Genomic DNA, 17320 nt, shown 5'->3' on the forward strand with positions numbered 1-17320 from the left:
TTCCTTAGTCCAAAAACCTATCACTACTCTCTGATTTACCAGTTTATCTACTCTGTTAGTCACATGCTAAAGTACTGATTTTATCATTTTACTGCCTTGATTAAGAATTTCTTCTGGCCACTCATTATCTTCCACATACAGTATAATTTGGTTTGTCATTCAATAGCTCTTTGCCACTTAGCCATTTTTATTTTATTTTTTTAAGATTTTATTTATTTATTTGACAGAAAGAGAGCCAGAGATAGTGAGAGATGGAATACAAGCAGGAGGAGTGGAAGTGGAAGAAGCAGACCTCTCTCTGAGCAGGGAGCCCGATGTGGGACTTGATCCCAGGACCCTAGGATCATGATCTGAGCCAAAGGCAGACGTTTAACAACTGAGCTTCTCAGGTATTCTGCCATTTTTATTTCTTAATAAAACCATCCTGCTATAGTCAGATGGGGTTTCATTCTATCTTTGTTAGAATGTCATAGACTATATAATGGCCATGCCCATAAGCCTATCTACCCTCATTCACAGACCTGAGCAGAACCTCCAAAGGTTGGATGTGGAGTAATTAAAGATTTTATTATGATTTCACTGGGATCAGGGTAAAGATAAATTCCTTGTTGTTGTCTTTTTTTTTTTTTTAAATTTTATATATTTATTTGAGAGAGAGAGAGAGAGATGATGATGAAAGAGAGCACGAGCCAAGGGGCAAGTGGTGGTGGGGCAGATGGCAGAGACAGAGGGACAGGCAGACTCCCTGCTGAGCAGGGAGCTCTATGTGGAGCTTGATCCCAAGATCCTGAGATCATAACCCGAGCCAAAGGTATGTACTTAACTGACTGAGCCCCCCAGGCACCTCTAACAAAAAATTCTTATTCCCCCTCTACTCTCTCTAAAAAATTAAACGAGTCCTAGCTAACCTATCTTTCAGACAGATAAGCAATTCTCCAGGCTCTCCAACTCCAAGCCCTCTTTTTGACCACTGTGTAGTTAAGAAGGTCTTAGGGCATTGGTCAATTTAATCCTCAGGATTTACCTCTGAGAATATTTGGAGGAAGTGGTAGGTAGTGCAGAAGGATTTCTTATCTTGTGTTTTTTGGTGGCTCCCAAATTGAAAAAGAAGCTATGAGTCACATATATTTCTAAAATTGTGTTCTCCAAATTTATCTTGCTTTCAGGATAACCACATAATTCAATATATAAAATCCAGGACAGTTTGTCCAGAAGGACTACAAATAAGTAAGGATGTTTTGTTGGGTAAATAAAGTTTGATAAAGAAGAAGTAAGAAGCAAATGCCATTTTTCACATCGTGACTTGGCCATTTTACACACACACACACACACACACACACACACACACACACATTTTTGTAATGAATCCCATTGTCTTCCCCTTAGATTGGTCTTGACTCAATATGTTTTTTACTGTCTCAGTTTTAGAGATAACCTGCAAAAAATGAGTAAGAAAGAGAAATTCTAAGAAATAATTCCCAGAGTGCAGCCAGATAAAATTGCTCGTCAGAAAGTTGCTCTCTGTCAGGGCCCTAGACGAAAGTCTCTTGATCAGCTCACACGTTCTTACCATGTTCAATGGACCATGTATTGTCTTGTGACATACTTAGGTAATCTGAAGGATATTGGTGGGGTTGGGGGCTAAATCTAGTAATTAAAAAATGCTATAAGAAAATTTTTGTTACAATCTCAGAGTTTCTTGAGGGTTCCGGATTCTTCTGGAATCTAGTCTTGTAGTTTATCCTTTAAAACTAGGGCTGTACAGGGACAATGCCAATTAAGCAATTCCCCTGGCTTCTTTCCCTGGAAACCCATTTCTTTCTTCTCATCTGTGATCTTTGTTCTCCTCTTTTCTGGTAAAACAGTTTTAGCAGGGTCAGCCAAGCTAAATGTCCCTGATTTACCAGCAGAGCCCTGGCTCTCACTGTTGGGTCAAAGAGCAAGAGTACTGAATTGCAAAACAAGTGCTTTTGAGCCCTTTAAAGAAGTGCTAGCTCATTAAGCATTTCTAGCCTAAAGTAAACACGAGTTTAAAAATGATTATTTGTCTAAATAATTGTGAGGCAAGCAACAGGAGTGAGGAATCTGTCAATTTCTTCAGTGGCTCTTCAACATGCTTTTCCTCTGTAACTCAAATTTCCCCAAGACCTTCCAGAAGTGTTTCTCCCATGGGTGATACGCATGTGTTTGAACCACAGAGAGGAACCTGTTGGAGGACTGACTGGCAAGAGAGGCTTCAAGGCAGGCTGGGGACAACTCTGTGAGGGAGGGATTAATAGCTATAATTGTTGGGGAGAGTGAAGAGATCTAAACTTTTCCTGCCACTGAGCCAGTGGCTAGTGTGATGTGAGAGCAATCAGGAAGGCTTTGATGTGTACCGCAAGGACTCTGAGGCAGCCACAGCAGGAGAACCAGCTGCCAAGCTGGGATCTTCTGACTGGAGGAGGGGGTGTTGGGTGCTTGGGGGTTGGGGGCAGCTTCCTTTTCAGCCTCCCAAGGAGGGCAGCAACATGCACAGGGCCAGGAACAAGGCCCCACAGAGGTGGGAAAATCAGTTGCTGAGTTTACATTAGTATTTGTGAGTCTAATGATACACTTGTTCATGTTATTAATATTTATATGGCATAGGTAACATTTACTTAACCATGATCTTGGGCCAGGTTTCTAACTGTTTTACACATATATGAATACATTTAATCTCCACAACAGCACCTTGAAGTAGATATTATTATCCTAATTTTACAGATGTGGAAATTAAAGTACAAAGAAATAAATAAAATCTTAAAAAAAATGTGTTGGGTATTCTTGTCAAGAAAGAATCCTTCTAAGATTAGGGTTTAGACAGATAAAGTTTCAGTGGCAATGTGGGTTTCATGTGGCTGTTCTACATAGTTTCTTTTATTTTTAAGTTGAAGTACAGTTGACACACAATGGTACTTTAGTTTCAGGTGTGCAACAGTGATTCAACAAGTCTATATGTTGTACTGTGCTTACTACAAGTGTAGCTCCCATCTGTCATCATGGAACACTATTAATACTGCATTCTACCTAATTTCTATCAATCAGTGATGAGGAAAGCTCTCCGTTGGATGGTAGGAGGGATGCAGAGTAATAGGGGAGATATATAAATTAGTATCAGACAATGTCCTGTGTCAGTTGATTTATACTCATTGTTGAGAATGTCCTATAGTTCTGAGGTGTTCAGCTCAATTTCTCTTAGGATTCTTTGCCCCATTTTGGAAACTCTCTTGTGTAATACTGTGGCTACTAGCTACATATGGGTACTTAAACTTAAAATGTTAATTCCTCAGACAGAGAAGCTACATTTCAAGATCTCAGTCGTCATATGTGGTTAGTGGCTACCATATTAGTCAGTGCAGATACAGAATGTATCCATCACTGCAGAAAGTTCTAGTGGACAGTGTTATTTTGAAAGGCTTTTGACTTGAGATAACCTGCCAAAAAAGGCCGACTAAACCCATAGCTATCACTTTCTTTTTCTTGCTCTGTTTCATATATGTTATGCTTGGGAATAGCTTCGGACTCCATTAAGAATTTAATGAAAGCCATTACCCTGAAAATGCACCTACACAATTATACAGAAATTTGTATACAACTTTGGAGGTATCATGGACTCTTTGTGTAATAGTTACCCACTGGGGCACAGAAAATTACCCCAAAACTTAGCAGCTTAAAACAACAAAGACTTACTATCTCATATAGTTTTGTGGTTCAAGAATTCCGTAGTTCAGTTAAGTGATTCTGGCTCAGGACTCCCATTAGATTGAAGTAGGGTTGCCAGACATAGCAAATACAAATACAAGATGCTCAGTTAAATTTTAATTTTATATAAACAATAAATTTTTTTCAGTGTAATAATCTCATACTTAACTAAAAAATATGCATGGTTCACCTGAAATTCAAATTTAATTGGGCCTTCTGTATTTTATCTCACAATCCAGTCATGTGTCAAATGATGGCTTTCATCGTTTGAAGACTTTCAGACTGGGGGGTCATGGATCCATTTCCAAGATGAGCACATGAACATACCTAGCAAGTTAGCTCTGGTTGTTTGTAGGAGGCATCCGTTCTTTGCCACATGGAGCTCTTTTTGGACTGCTTGAGTGTTTCCCTTACATGACAGCTGGCTTCTCCCAGAGTGATTCAAGAGAATTCGATACCATTTATAACCTTACCTCAGAAGTCCACATTTTGTAATTTCTGAAATATTGTACTGATCACACAAGTCATTTTTATTCATTGCGGGAGAGGATTAGATGAATACCAGAGGCAGGAATCATGGGGGGGCCATCCAGGAGACTGGCTTCATCCTCTGTAATTTATACATGGAGTTCGTAGCCTCTAAGTTCCATAACGGTAGGATTTTTGTGTATTTTCATCATAGTCATAGCCCTGATGGCTAGAATAGTGCCCTATAAATTTTAAGCACTCAATATTTGTTAAGTGAAGGAATAAATGGACTCAATTCATATTCTTGGACCCAAAAGATTCATTTGGTCCCTAGCAGGTCTTGTAGGAACAAAAGGTGTTCCCCAAAGAGGTTGTGAATGCAGATGTTAAAATATAGGTAATAGGAATGTATAAAGGAATGCACCGGATTAATAATATTGCTAATGAATGATGGTGATGGTGGTGGTCTTCAACAAGGGCCAGCCTCTGTGTTGGAAGCTTCTTGTTATGTATATAATTTCATGTATGTGAACTTTCATGTAGGCATTGGGAAAAAGAGTGGGGAGTTATGATTCAAATGTTGTGAGGAAGGTTAACACATCCATGTTCTCTCTCTCTCTCTCTCTCACACACACACACACACACACACACACACACACACTCAAACACTCCCCCCTCCCCAAACACACCCATGCACACCTGCCATTCAGAGGAAGGAATGTTCTGGGATAACAATAGAAAGGAAACTATGAGATTTAATACAATGTAGGTGTGGGTTTTTTGTAGAAAAAGCACCTGACATAGTCTCGACACAGAAATTACAGCCCGAGAAAGAACACACAGGTTAAAGTTTATCATAAGACTGCTTTTTAGAAAGTGAAGAGTGTGGGCAGTAATTCAAGGCCGCAGAGATAATAAAGGACAGGGTTCTGTGTGGAAATAACGGTGGCCCTCTCCTTAATGGCGGAATTGTTTCAGCTTCTGTCATTTTTCTGAGATCTGCTGGGACATAAGCTTCCCAAGATAGAGGGGTAACCTTCACAAAGCTGTGTGGCCGGCACGACACAAATCACAGGTTATCGCTCAAGTGAATTTGTGGGATTTACGTTTTACTAATGGAAGTCGGCAGGGAGACCCTAGAGGGTAAGGAATATACCATCACTTCAAGCTCCCCAGGCTAGGCACCGTCTCTTTCCTCAAGATGCTGCCAGTTTGTAGGTTGCGAGGATGAAGACAGGAGTCAGCTGTAGGAGAAGCCCGGCTGTTTGTTTCTTGATGGTTTACAGAAGGATGCTTAGCTCTTTACACCTTCTCAGGAGGGTCTGCAAGGCAGCTTCGGCTGCTCTCTGGACGCTGACGCAGGGGTCTTGCCGAAGTGCTTGGAGCCCTGGAACAGGACGAACGCGGAGTTCAGTGAACGAAGAAAGGCGAGGCGCAAGCTATGTCACGGCGTGAGGCTCCACGTCAAGCTCTATGTGGAGCTGGGGCCCCCAGGCTTATGTTCTATCCCAATGGGTAGGGTTTAACTCTGCAAGCTGAGAATCTATTTTAACAGTCAAAGAGCAGGAGAGAAGATCTTGACCTAGTAATCACTAGCTCTACAGGCAACCAGAAAACAACAGTCTGTTGGGAATGATGCCTGCAAAGGGCTGGGGTTGGGGCTTGTTTTATTCTCGGGAGAAATTCCAGGATCTAGGGAGCATCAGAGACAGTCATGAGGTACTAGGATTTTCAGTATCTGGGCTAACAGGGAACTTGGTGCAGCATTAACTTTTCTTTCTCAAAGACATGTCTTGAACAACGTGCCGATCAGAAACTAGGGTTGGTACTCACGTGTGGTCAGTTGTTCTTTGTCTAATAACTGCACATATTGGTTGGTCAAATTGAGAACAATGGCATCTAAAATCAACAAGGGAAAAAAAATACTAATTTCATTATAGAGGAAGAGGCCATGAAAAGTGTGTTCGGTCAGACTCTGCACCTGGTCAGAAGTTAAGTGGTCTGGCTAGTGAGTGAGCAAGTTCTGTGAGTCTTTTTGTGACCCCAGAACAATGCCAGGGTGATGTCTCCTGGGCCTTGAGTGCCATGTCTGAAAGTGGTCCCTCACCCAATGTGTACTGGGGAAAGGTTGCGCGGTGTCCTCCCGGGGGATGCCAGTTTTGGTCTGGGTTTCAAACGTGCGCAAGATAGGATCATTGTCTTCAGACGGTTTACAGTATAGATGGAGTGATTGTTCATATGATCCAATAAAAAATCCTTAGGTTTTTAACTCAGTCTTAAAGGTGGCCAAGAGAGTAGGTCTGTTCAAAGTAGACTGGATAAGTTGGGATAAGCGTCATGATAAAATTTAGAATTTCATAATAGAAGGATCCTCAGGGATTCACTTACGTTCCTCTTTTATTTCGTAGATCGGACAAAGAGATAACACAGAGAGGTTAAGTGAAGTGTCCAGAATCACAGAGCGGAGCCAAGATCTCCTGGTCTCCTCACCAACACATTTTCCATTTGTGTCATGTAGCTAGTAAAGCTCTCAGCTTCAACTGAGCTTAGAAGGTTTACTATGGCTTATGTTAAGGGATGATGCAAAGGAAGCATTCAGGCATGGCAGCAGGCTGGGGGCAAAGACTTGAGCAAAAGAAGGGGTGATGACTTGGAACCAGAAGAGGCGTGGAGGGCCCATGAAGGGGGAGGGGCTAATGGGAGGAGAGGAGGTATTGGGAAGTCAGAAGATGCTACAGGTTTTCATATGCACAGGTTCCTTTGTGGGAAGATATTCCAAGACACAAGACGAATTCCTTTCTTGCATTTTTTGGTTGTTGTCATCCCAGTCATGCCTGTGTTCATGGTGGAATAGTTTCCCGTTGAAGCAAGACTAGACGGGAAGGAGCAGACTCACCTGCGTAGGGAGAGTGGATGTGCCCTCACCTGTGAGTTTGACGGCAGCGCTCCGGATCATCTCCCAGTTGCTGCTGAAGAAGGTGAATGAGTGTGTGTGGAGGATCCACAGGATTTCCTGGTTTTTCTTTGCCTAAAAGAGATACATATTACAAAGAGAACAACTGGGAAGTGACCCATCATGGAATTTGGCATCTGGTAGGTCCTCCAAAAGGAAACTAAAAGGCTATGAACACTCACATAGCCATTAATTATTCTACTAGAAGATGTCTTATGGTTATGATTATGGTTATCAGAAAAGCACTGAGGGGCGCCTGGGGGGGGGAGTGCGGTTGGATCAGCGACTGACTCTTGGTTTCAGCTCAGGTCCTGATATCAGGGTCAAGGGATGGAGCCCCGTGTCAGGTTCTGCACTCAGCACAGGGTCCAAGGTTCTCTCTCCTCCTCCTTTTTTCCCTCCCTTCTGTGCTTTCTCTCTCTCTCAAGTAAATATCAATCTTAAAAGAAGAGTGAGAAAAGAAAAGAACAGTACTGGGCCTTGTGGGACTAATCAACAGGTGTATTTCAAGAATCTCGGAGAACAGATCCCACTCAGGACTTGGGAAAGAGGGGAGGGTAATGGGACAGGACACCAAGAATTGTTGCTATCCTTCCAAACCAGCTCTGACTGTGGCCACAGATCCCTTGCTGTGTTGTTTGCCTTTCTGGAATTTGCCTGGATTCTGGGCTGTGCGTTTACAGGCAGCATTTACAACACACTCACCAGTTTCACGCAGAATTGCCTGTAGAAATCCCTGGCCCTTGGTAGATCCTGACCATCAAGGAGATGATCTAACACCCCATAGAGTTCCTGAAGGCCCAGGAAAGGGATGCAGATGATCAGGACATCTCGGCAAGCCTAAGAAACAGTGTTCCAAGTCACCGTCTAGAAGGATGGATCCTCTACGGGAGGGGAAGGATGCCGCCTAGTGGTGGGAGGGGGGCAGTGGGCACCAGTGATGCTTGGGGTTTAAGTTCAAGGTTGACACCTTCCCAGTTTCAATCTCTGACAGAGAGACCAGGCAAGAAAGAACCTAGGATTGAAGAAGCAATCTTCGGGTTTGGTTGAGAGAGGTGGCTTCAGATCTGGCTTCCGGAACAGCTAGACCAGACTTACTGGCACTTGTTGGCTATGCGGGGAGGAGGAGGTAAAGGTGTCTGTGCAGAGGCCACTTACAGCTCCGATCTTGGGATTGGGATCCCAGAGGTGGAGAAGGAATGAAATCATGCTCTTTTTTATTTCTTCCGCAAAAAATATCTTCCACCTTCTTCCTGTTAGGGATGCCAGATTCTCAAATAAGAAGATGGCAGTCAGTCTCACATCATCCTGCTCCTGTGGTGACAGAGGCATGTCGTGGGTGAGTCCCCCCTTACAGGCCATTCCCAGAGAGTCCCCGGTCACACCCATCACCCAACCTGCCCTGTACCACATCAGGAAAGGGAGGCTGTGACGAAGGCGCTGGTATGCTCTTGTCACAACCTCTATGTGTGCCAAGAATGTTCCTCCATTCCTAGCAGTTGTGCGCTCCCACTGTGAGTTTAAATGACCATGGGTCTGGGGTTTAAGTGATGCTCTAGAGCTGGAAACTTGGTTCCTGTCCTTGAGTAGCTACTAGGGAAACAGATCAGAGGAAGGGTAAATAGGGAGTACTGGCAGCAAGAGGTCGGGTTGAGTTCCTGCTTATTGTGTATTTTATGCAAATTAGCATGCCGGAGTCACTGACCTATCACTGACCTAGGATTCTGGGCTTCTAATCTAAATTGCCCAAGGCCCAGGGCTCTTATCTAAGATCCCAAATACTTTTGAATGGGGTTAAGGCAGCTCAGAAATTTGGGCTCTGGTTCTGAGACACAGAGAATGAACAAACAAGTGCCTATCCCGATGCTGGCCTATGTGAAATTCTGGAACTTTCTTGCTTGTTGTCCAGGATGGTAGGGGTGATTTTTAAGAACCAAAGGGTGAGGTGGTGGAGAAAGATGGCCGCCTGATACCCCAGACACTTTGCTGAAACCATTCAGAGTTTTAACAAACACGGATGGGTTTGCTGGGGGTTTTTCTTTCTTTTTTTTTTTTTTTGTGCTTCTAGGTCTAGCAAACTAGTTTAAAATTCCCATATAAAGGCTGAGGGATGAAGAGAGAAGTCATCCTGAGTAGCAGAATATTATCTCGGATTAGCAACAAAAAAAGGGCCAATGAAAAGCATCCCCAGGAATATGAGGAAAAGAAAAGAGAGTTGTATTGATTTTGATGACAGGGTAGAATGTGTCAGAAATGGGCACACAAACAGAAATGTCATAAAAAAGGAAGTTAATAAAGATTTTCCAGAAAAAAACAAAGACGGCTGGTTGGGATAAAGCCAGAAAAGTTAAATGAATACATGAGACATGGCCTCATATAATGGAAGCAACAGAAGTAGAAATGTTTAAAAGTATGAGGAATGAGGTCAGGGTATATATATATATATATTTTTTTTTTTAAAGATTTTATTTATTTATTTGACAGTGACAGAGATCACAAGTAAGCAGAGAGGTAGGCAGAGAAAGAGGAAGGGAAGCAGGCTCCCCGCTGAGCAGAGAGCCCGATGCGGGGCTCTATCCCAGGACCCTGAGATCATGATCTGAGCTGAAGGCAGAGGCTTAAACCACTGAGCCACCCAGGTGCCCCAGGGTATATTTTTAAAATGTCATTTATTTATTTTAAAAGACTATTAATTAATTAATTTATTTATCTGTGAGTGAGAGCATGAGTATTCGAGAGTAGGGTAGGGACAGAGCAGAAGGGAGAGAGAAATGGTGTGAATCTCAAGCAGACTTCCTATTGAGCATGAAGCCACATTCAGAGTCCAGTCTCAACGACCCTAAGATCATGACCTGAGCCGAAACCAAGAGCTGGATGATTAACCAACTGAGCCACCCAGGCACCCCCATTTATTTATTTATTTAGAAAAGATTTTATTTTTAAGGAATCTCCACATCCAAAGAGTTGCATGCTGCTCTACTGACTAAGCCAGCTAGGTGCCTTGAAATGTCTCTTTTTATTTTATTTTATTTTTAAAAAATGATTATTTATTTGGCAGAGAGAGAGAGAGAGAGAGAAAGAGAGAGGCAGGCTCTTTACTGAGTAGGGAGCCCAATACAGAGCTTGATCCCAGGACCCAGGGATCATGACTTGACGCTGAAGGCACCCCTAAAGGTCTCTTGTTAGAAAAAGAAGACAAACCAATTATAAAACACCAAAATGGTAGAAAGCTATTTACTTTTTTTCAAACTCTTTTAAATTTTTTGAAATCAAATGATAGGACCTAAGATAGGTCAAGGAATGATAGGAAAAAGCAGAAAAGAAGCAGCGAACCAGTTGTGTTTTCTGGTGGCGAGACTAGAGTTTAATGTCCTTGTTTCGAGTTGAGAAAATGGAGTCACACACAGGAAGGTGACTTCGGGGTCAGTGCAGAGACAGGATGGAAGAAGGCCTGGCGCGTGGGGTGGCAGCCATATTTTCTGTTCTACCATTTCACTGAAGTGTCACCATGTTTGAGAATTCCAAGAAAGTGCTTAAATATTGAAAGAAAGGGAGGAGAGGAGAAACTGGGCAATTACAGAATTGCATGCTTAATCTATAGAAAACTCTTGGGGCAAAGTTTCATAAAGTATAGTTAAATTTATTTGTGGGAAGAGAGCATTAGCAGAGAATGAATAGCATGTCATTACTAAGTCCTAAGTTTTTACCAAACTTTGCTTTGATACAAATACGATGAAACTGATACCTCCTGAGGTTGACAAAGTTCTAATCTAACAACCTGACAAGACTTCAGTTTTTTTGTCTTCTGCCTAAGACTGAGAAACATGATCTTGACCACAAAACTCGTAGGTGATTATTGGAGGCTCAGATTCAAGCGATCTCTCCTCACTGGATCCACAAGAACCCCAGGAAGCATCTGTGTAATGAAGAAAAGAACATCTTTGTTATTTTACAGAAGATACTATGTTGAGTGGGAGCCATGTAAGCAGTTTTGAGGACCAGATGAGAATTAAAAGGAATGTTGATACTTTCGAGAAAGTAGCTGGAAACAAGCAGAAAGCTGCTTTCAAAGGCCACGATTAGGTTAGGAATGAAATAATGGAAACTGAAAAATGCACACCTGCAGAATTATTGACTGTGGGCATATATTGCAGATTAAAATCTAGAGGCCTCCATGGTGAAAAAATTGCCAAGGAGTCAAGAAGAAAGGCCAAGATTTAAAAAAAAAAAAAAAAAATTGCAGTGGATAAATGGGAAAAAATCAGACCTGAGAGGTAATTTTTCTTTAGGTCTTATTCAGTGGTGTGCAGGCCACATCGGGAGACACAACACAGTGGCTGGCTTGTAAAATATTTAAAGAGCTGAAAAATTAGGTTTATGATGAAGAGTGGAGGAAATGAAGACTTTTCAGTCTGGAGACTGGAAGGTAGAAAGGTAATTGAATCAAGCCTTAATGTTGAAGAGGAGGAAACCAGCAGTTTTCCATCTCCTCTGACAACACAACACGAGGAAACAGGTTTCAGTCACAAAAATAGATAAGTTGGAGGGGAAATAGATTTTTACACTGATGACAATGAATAAACCAAAAATAAATAATAAAGTCTAGTTTTCTGGAAGGCATGAAGGAAGATGACCTTCCTCTGTTGAGAGTCACTGATGGATCTTTTTTTTTTTTGAAATTGATTTCTAGGTTATTGACTAGATTGAGGGTTTTACAGAAGATTTCTCTGTAAAAGGCCAGACAGTAAATAATTTAGACTTTGGGGGCCATATGGTTTCTGTGACAACTGATCAACTCTGCAGATGAAGTGTGAAAGCAGCCATAGACAACACGTCACCGAGGAGCATGGCTGTGCGCATTAAACTTAATTTATGAAAAGATGCTCTGGGCAGGGTTTGGCCCTCAGGCTGTGGTGTATCCTGACTCCCAGATTAAATGAACCACACGAGCATTTGAAACTTTGAATCTTGGAAGTGGAGAAGAGCATTGGAGGTGACAAGGGCCCTGCTCTCTGTTGAGTATTGTCATAATCTATGGGAATAAGGGAAGAGGGGAAAGCCCCAAAAAGGGAATATTAAAGAGTGTATTTCTCTGATGGGCAAGTGGGGCTCAATCTTTCTGTCAGGGGAGGAAGCTGGGGAGTTTATCTGCAAGCTCGGGTTTCTTATTGTTTGAGGGTTCTCCCCCAACACGTCTGCTCCTCCCTGCTCAGAGGCATCCTGATTCCCCAGCCAAAGAGGACCCTCAGGCAGAGGCAGACCCAGGAAGGCAGCAGGGGACACACAGGAGAAGGCCGAGGAATCCAGATGGGACACGACATTGCCCGCTACACACACTACCTGAACCTTTCTGTTCGCTCACTTCTGGGGAGGGAAGATTCCTGAACAGGCTCACTTACGTCTTCAAAGAAGGTTCTCGTTTGCAGCACTATCTCTTTGAAGTAGAAGCTCACGTCTCGGTCTGTGAGCAGCTCCAGGATCTTTTTTAGAGCCTTCAAGCTTTCACAGACGACTTCAGTGCGGGCCAAGTGGTACAGGCCTCTGATGATAGATTCTAATATTATCTGCTTATGCTTCTTCACCTATTTTGAAATAAGGTCTCTTAATCTCGAAAACCTTTCTACGTGCAGGTGGACGAGGGTAGGGGGCTCTCAGCAAGGAAATTAGAATTTGGTTAGGGTCCCGGGTTTTTCTACCCGAGAAACACCACTGTAACAATATATTAGGATTCTTACTGAATTTCTAGGTAACCACGAGGTGTGGGTTAGTTAATCATTATTTTAAACTCTACTTAAATGTCCCCCAGCCCCATGTTCCTTGTACCTTGTGAGGGGCTCCAGAAGCTGTGTTACCAAGCCCTCGGATGGCCATTTGCCTCAGCGTGGCGTTGGAGTCCCAGGCGCTCTGGTCCATGAGGATCAGCACTTCCCGTAGACTGCCGTGCTTCCAAAGGATGGGCTCCTTCATGAGCTGAAAACAACCACTTCGCCCCTTTAGTGGAAGGAGTGGCCTCCCTCCAGGACAGTGACAAGTGCATCACAACTATGATGAAAAAGTGGGGTCCACCCACTCATGGAGGGGAGGAGGGAACCCCCGGGTCAATCAGCAAGTGTTGCAGAAGCTACTCTCTAGATGTGAGCAGCCCATGGGTCAAGGCTACATGGTGACAAGAACCACGATACCTAGTTAAGAAGAGGTTTTCTAATCTAATGGAAAAATGGGAAAACGGGAGTTAGCGACAGTGTTCCTTCTCTGGGTCGGCTGGGACAACTTTTGTGCCAGGGTATGAGGTGATGATAATATGCCTATTGAGTACTTTTTGTTTTGTCCCTGTTGTAGTTAATTCTCCAGGCTTCTCTGTCCTGGGAGGGTTGGTTTCTGCAGACCTGAGCAATGGAAGAGGTTGGGGGCGGGTTCTTTTTCTTCCTCTTTCAGTCCCTGCTTGGGCACCATATTTCTGGCGGTGGCTGGATCTCTCCACCCCCAAAGCTTCCGTGAAGGGCCCTCTTCTGTGGTTCGAGCTCCCACTGAACTCTTGACCCTGAGGGACCCAGAGGGCCTGCCGAGCAGGGGCATGGCTGATCTCTCTTGCCTCAGAGAAGAAAGCTGTGCCGGTGATGCGGTAGTTCTCCGAGGAGGAGGTCAGGGATGAGAACAGTTGCTCCATGATGTCCAGCATGAGCTCACGCTGCCACAGTGCCATGCTCCTAGAAAACGCAAGCCTCCAGTTGTAGCACTTTTTTCTTTCTAAACAATGGAGGAAGCTTGGGTCTATTTCTCTCTCAGGAAAATAAATGATCTAAAAAGGGAGGTTTGATGAAAAGGCACGAATGCTTACATTGCAAATAGCTTATCCAAGTGCCCCATTCAGGTGCAGCTTTCCTGACACTGTTGCTGCATCGCTCTATTTTGTGGGGGAGTGGTGGGGTCTGGGCTGCTCCCACCATCTCTTCCCACCTCCTTCTGCTTCTTCTTCCCTCTTTTTCCCTCCTGGGCTATAAATCCTTGGTGAGTCCTCTGCTCCCAGTGAAGCTGCCTCCACTGCATTTTTGCTCAATTCTGAGTGTTCTCCTTCGTGTCCAGTTCTAGAAGGCCCGCCTATTACCTGGCCAGTGCGCACACTCCCACATGGTGGGTCCTGGGACTGCTTAGGAGGGTCCATAAGTTGTCCCCCTCATCAGATTCCTTGGCAAGACCTTCTTTCATGGCTTGGGCTTGCACACACTTCAGAGTCACCGTCGAGAGCCTGAAGGAGACAGTCGGCCGCATAAAAGTAAGCTAACCCCACGCAGGGAATTGTGAGTCCCTAAGTTCGCTCTGTCTGTTCCCCATAAGGCTCCCTCACTCCTGGATGTAGGGACACTGTGAAAGGGGGAAAACCCACTGCCCGATCTCACACTTTAATTTGGGGTCAGAGGGGACACGGAGACCATCTGAACCAGTAAGGAAAATGCCACAGACACTCGTTAACCTCTCATGGGGAAAGAAAGCCCCAGGGGTGGAAAGGGCAAACTCTTCTCTCTCTCTTTTATTTTTTTAAATTAAATTAAATTAGATTATTTAAAATTTAATTAAAATTAAAAAAAAATTTTTTTTATAAACATATAATGTATTTTTATCCCCAGGGGTACAGGTCTGTGAATCGCCAGGTTTACACACTTCACAGCACTCCCCAGAGCACACACCCTCCCCAAAGTCCTCTCTTTTGAGGATTCTAAAATAGCCTGCTGGAACCAGGCAGCCTCTTGCCCTGGATGGTGTGTGGCGACCGGAGGGTGGGCGTGCTGGAGTCAGCCGGGCCCACACAGGCACGGTGCAGGCCTGGATGGGAGCACGGTCCTTTAACTTACTGTCCCTGTAGTGAAGTGACATCTATTAATGGAACAATGTGTGCTGGACCTCGATGCTGCGTGGAATGTCTTTCAGCAGGTTGATTTGACACCAGGATAAAAAGTTATGCAACAGGACAGGGAAACAGAGCCTTGCAATAGAGGATAAAAACCTATACCTAATCACTCTAAAAGAGCTCTGGGAGTACATATATAGCAAACTTTGAAAGTATAAGAAAGCATGGGGTCATGGCTTGGTTGGGATTCTTTCTTTTTCAATAATACACAAAATAATTTTGCTTCCTTCCATGGGTGACATCTTCAGTTGGATAAAATGTGGTGTTGATTTTTATTTTTCTCCTTCTCTTGGTGGCCTTGGAGAGTATGGAATCCCGGCTTTCTTAGAAGGGTCTCCGTGAGAGAAAACAAGGGAGACAAAGCTCTAGGGAAGCACGTCATCGTTCTGGGATGGTTCTGGGCCGCGACACGGGGGGCCTGGCTCAGGGAAGAAGAGCACGAGGGCTCAAGGTCAGTGGAGCCTTGTTTCCTCCTGGGTAGTGGAGGCCGTAGCCAATGGTATATAGGCCTTGACTTCCAGAGCCCCTTGTCTAGTGTCTGGGACCCCGGCAGCTGGGGAGGGCCCTCGGCCCGGACACGTACCTGCAGGGGTCTGCGGTCTGCTGCCTTTCTCCCTGCTGCATTACCCGCCGCCTGTGGCTCCAGGTGGAAATGGGCATTGTCTGGCCCAGTGTGCAGCTGACCAGCTTCAGGAGAAGAGTGAACAGCTCCGGGTACAAGCTGGTGATGGGGGTGCCTGTTGATACCACTTCATACATAGCACAGGCCACCTGGGGGGAGAGAGGACCCCGAGGTCAAGCAGGTTCCTTTCCACCCGGAACATCTCCCTGGCCTGATCTTCAAGTTCATTCTTCTCCCCAGCGGATTGCTCTCCAGGTTGACCACACTCATTGTAAAAACAAAGCAAAGCATGGGCAAAACAAGAATAAAAATAACCAGAGAAGAGAGGATGTATTTGTCTGGAAAATTCTCGACTCAGAATGTGTTTCTCTCTCAGGACTGCCATGTTGGTCAGCTCCAAATTCCAGGGGGCCGAAGTCAGGTTAAATGAAACCTTTTCCAACACTGAGGTCTTTCAAAAGGATGCCTTTTGGATATCTTGAAGACAAATTTGGAAATAAAGATACATGGATTTTCTTTGGGATGATGAGAAATTTGGTTCCAGAAGGGACAGCCACAGACAAAATTAGGGCCATACTTGTCCAATTTTAAGATGGAGCTGGTTTAAAGTCAGGGTATGAGAGGGGAAGAAGTATCATTATATCATTAGTGCTACAATCACTAAGCTCCAGGTGGGGACAGACCACGGAGGGGGACGCTCTACCAGGCGTGTGATGGGGTGTTGTCCGACTCACTGAAATCGCTTCCGTCCCGGCCGTGTCATCTTCTAATTCATTCTCAAGTTTGTCTGTTAAGGCTCTTAAGAGTTTACCACTGGAGACTATGTTCTCAGCCAGAGCCTTCCACAATGTCTTTGCATCCCTAGGGTGGTAAGGCAGGAAGCTGATAAGAAACAACTCTTTGGAATATTAGTGTTTTCATCTGTTCCCCTCTAAAACCACAGTATGACTAATCAAAATTTCAAGGGACAGATGGAGATGCTAACATGCCTAGAGATAAGAAGGATGTGCTCTTTTACAGTCCAGCATTCTGGACATGTGTGACTGAGGTTTGTTGATGTCTGTTAAAGCAGAAACCTCTAAGCTAAGTGTATTCTAGGTGACCAGAAAAAGGAGAAATACTCATTTTCTAATACTCATTTATTCCTATAGTGTATTTAAAAAAAAATCTCATCATTTAATGAGGATAGTATATGAAAAACACTTGGAAAAAACATGCTTTGTGATTCAAGCACCGTTTTTGAAATGATTATTTAGGTGAGATGTTCTCAACCTTTGTTTTTGTTTTCCTTCTCTTAAACCACAAATTCTTCCGCAATGCAGATTAGACCTTCCTGGGAGACCAGAGCAGCTCAGTTAGCATCTACCTGTCGAAGGGCAGAGGTTTCTGTAAAAGGTTGGCGACGACAGCCTCCGTGTGAAAGCTGGCGATCTGAGAGACGGCTTCCAGCATGAACTGGAAACTTTCCTCCTTTTGCCTGAGGACTGGCATGTGATGGTAAATCATGATCAAGATCTCCAACAGCTAAAGGGAAAAAAAAACACAAACAAATCAAACAGGAAGTTGCCGTTTTTTTCCTCTACATGAGCGGCTTAGGACACATGTAGTCAGCGTATTATTCATGGGCGGTTGATGAATTATAAACCAG

At 43.9% G+C, this 17320-nt stretch overlaps 1 protein-coding gene across 1 annotated transcript in view; it reads right to left on the minus strand.

The window, feature by feature from the left end:
* Window positions 1-4985: 4985 nt before the first annotated feature.
* The window catches only part of MROH2B (maestro heat like repeat family member 2B), a 97580-nt gene continuing 85245 nt past the window's right edge, over window positions 4986-17320 (minus strand). Inside the window, exons 31-42 of the mRNA XM_059416318.1 lie at window positions 17039-17196; window positions 16407-16533; window positions 15634-15821; window positions 14250-14390; window positions 13737-13851; window positions 12968-13114; window positions 12544-12726; window positions 8303-8458; window positions 7850-7984; window positions 7117-7219; window positions 6025-6090; window positions 4986-5578 (exon numbers count right to left, since the gene is read on the minus strand). Of these exons, the coding sequence (XP_059272301.1) occupies window positions 5472-5578; window positions 6025-6090; window positions 7117-7219; window positions 7850-7984; window positions 8303-8458; window positions 12544-12726; window positions 12968-13114; window positions 13737-13851; window positions 14250-14390; window positions 15634-15821; window positions 16407-16533; window positions 17039-17196 (1626 nt within the window). The 3' untranslated portion in view covers window positions 4986-5471. The remainder of the gene's footprint in view (window positions 5579-6024; window positions 6091-7116; window positions 7220-7849; window positions 7985-8302; window positions 8459-12543; window positions 12727-12967; window positions 13115-13736; window positions 13852-14249; window positions 14391-15633; window positions 15822-16406; window positions 16534-17038; window positions 17197-17320) is intronic.

The sequence above is a fragment of the Mustela nigripes genome, chromosome 12, assembly GCF_022355385.1.
Source record: "Mustela nigripes isolate SB6536 chromosome 12, MUSNIG.SB6536, whole genome shotgun sequence".
Classification (NCBI taxonomy): domain Eukaryota; kingdom Metazoa; phylum Chordata; class Mammalia; order Carnivora; family Mustelidae; genus Mustela; species Mustela nigripes.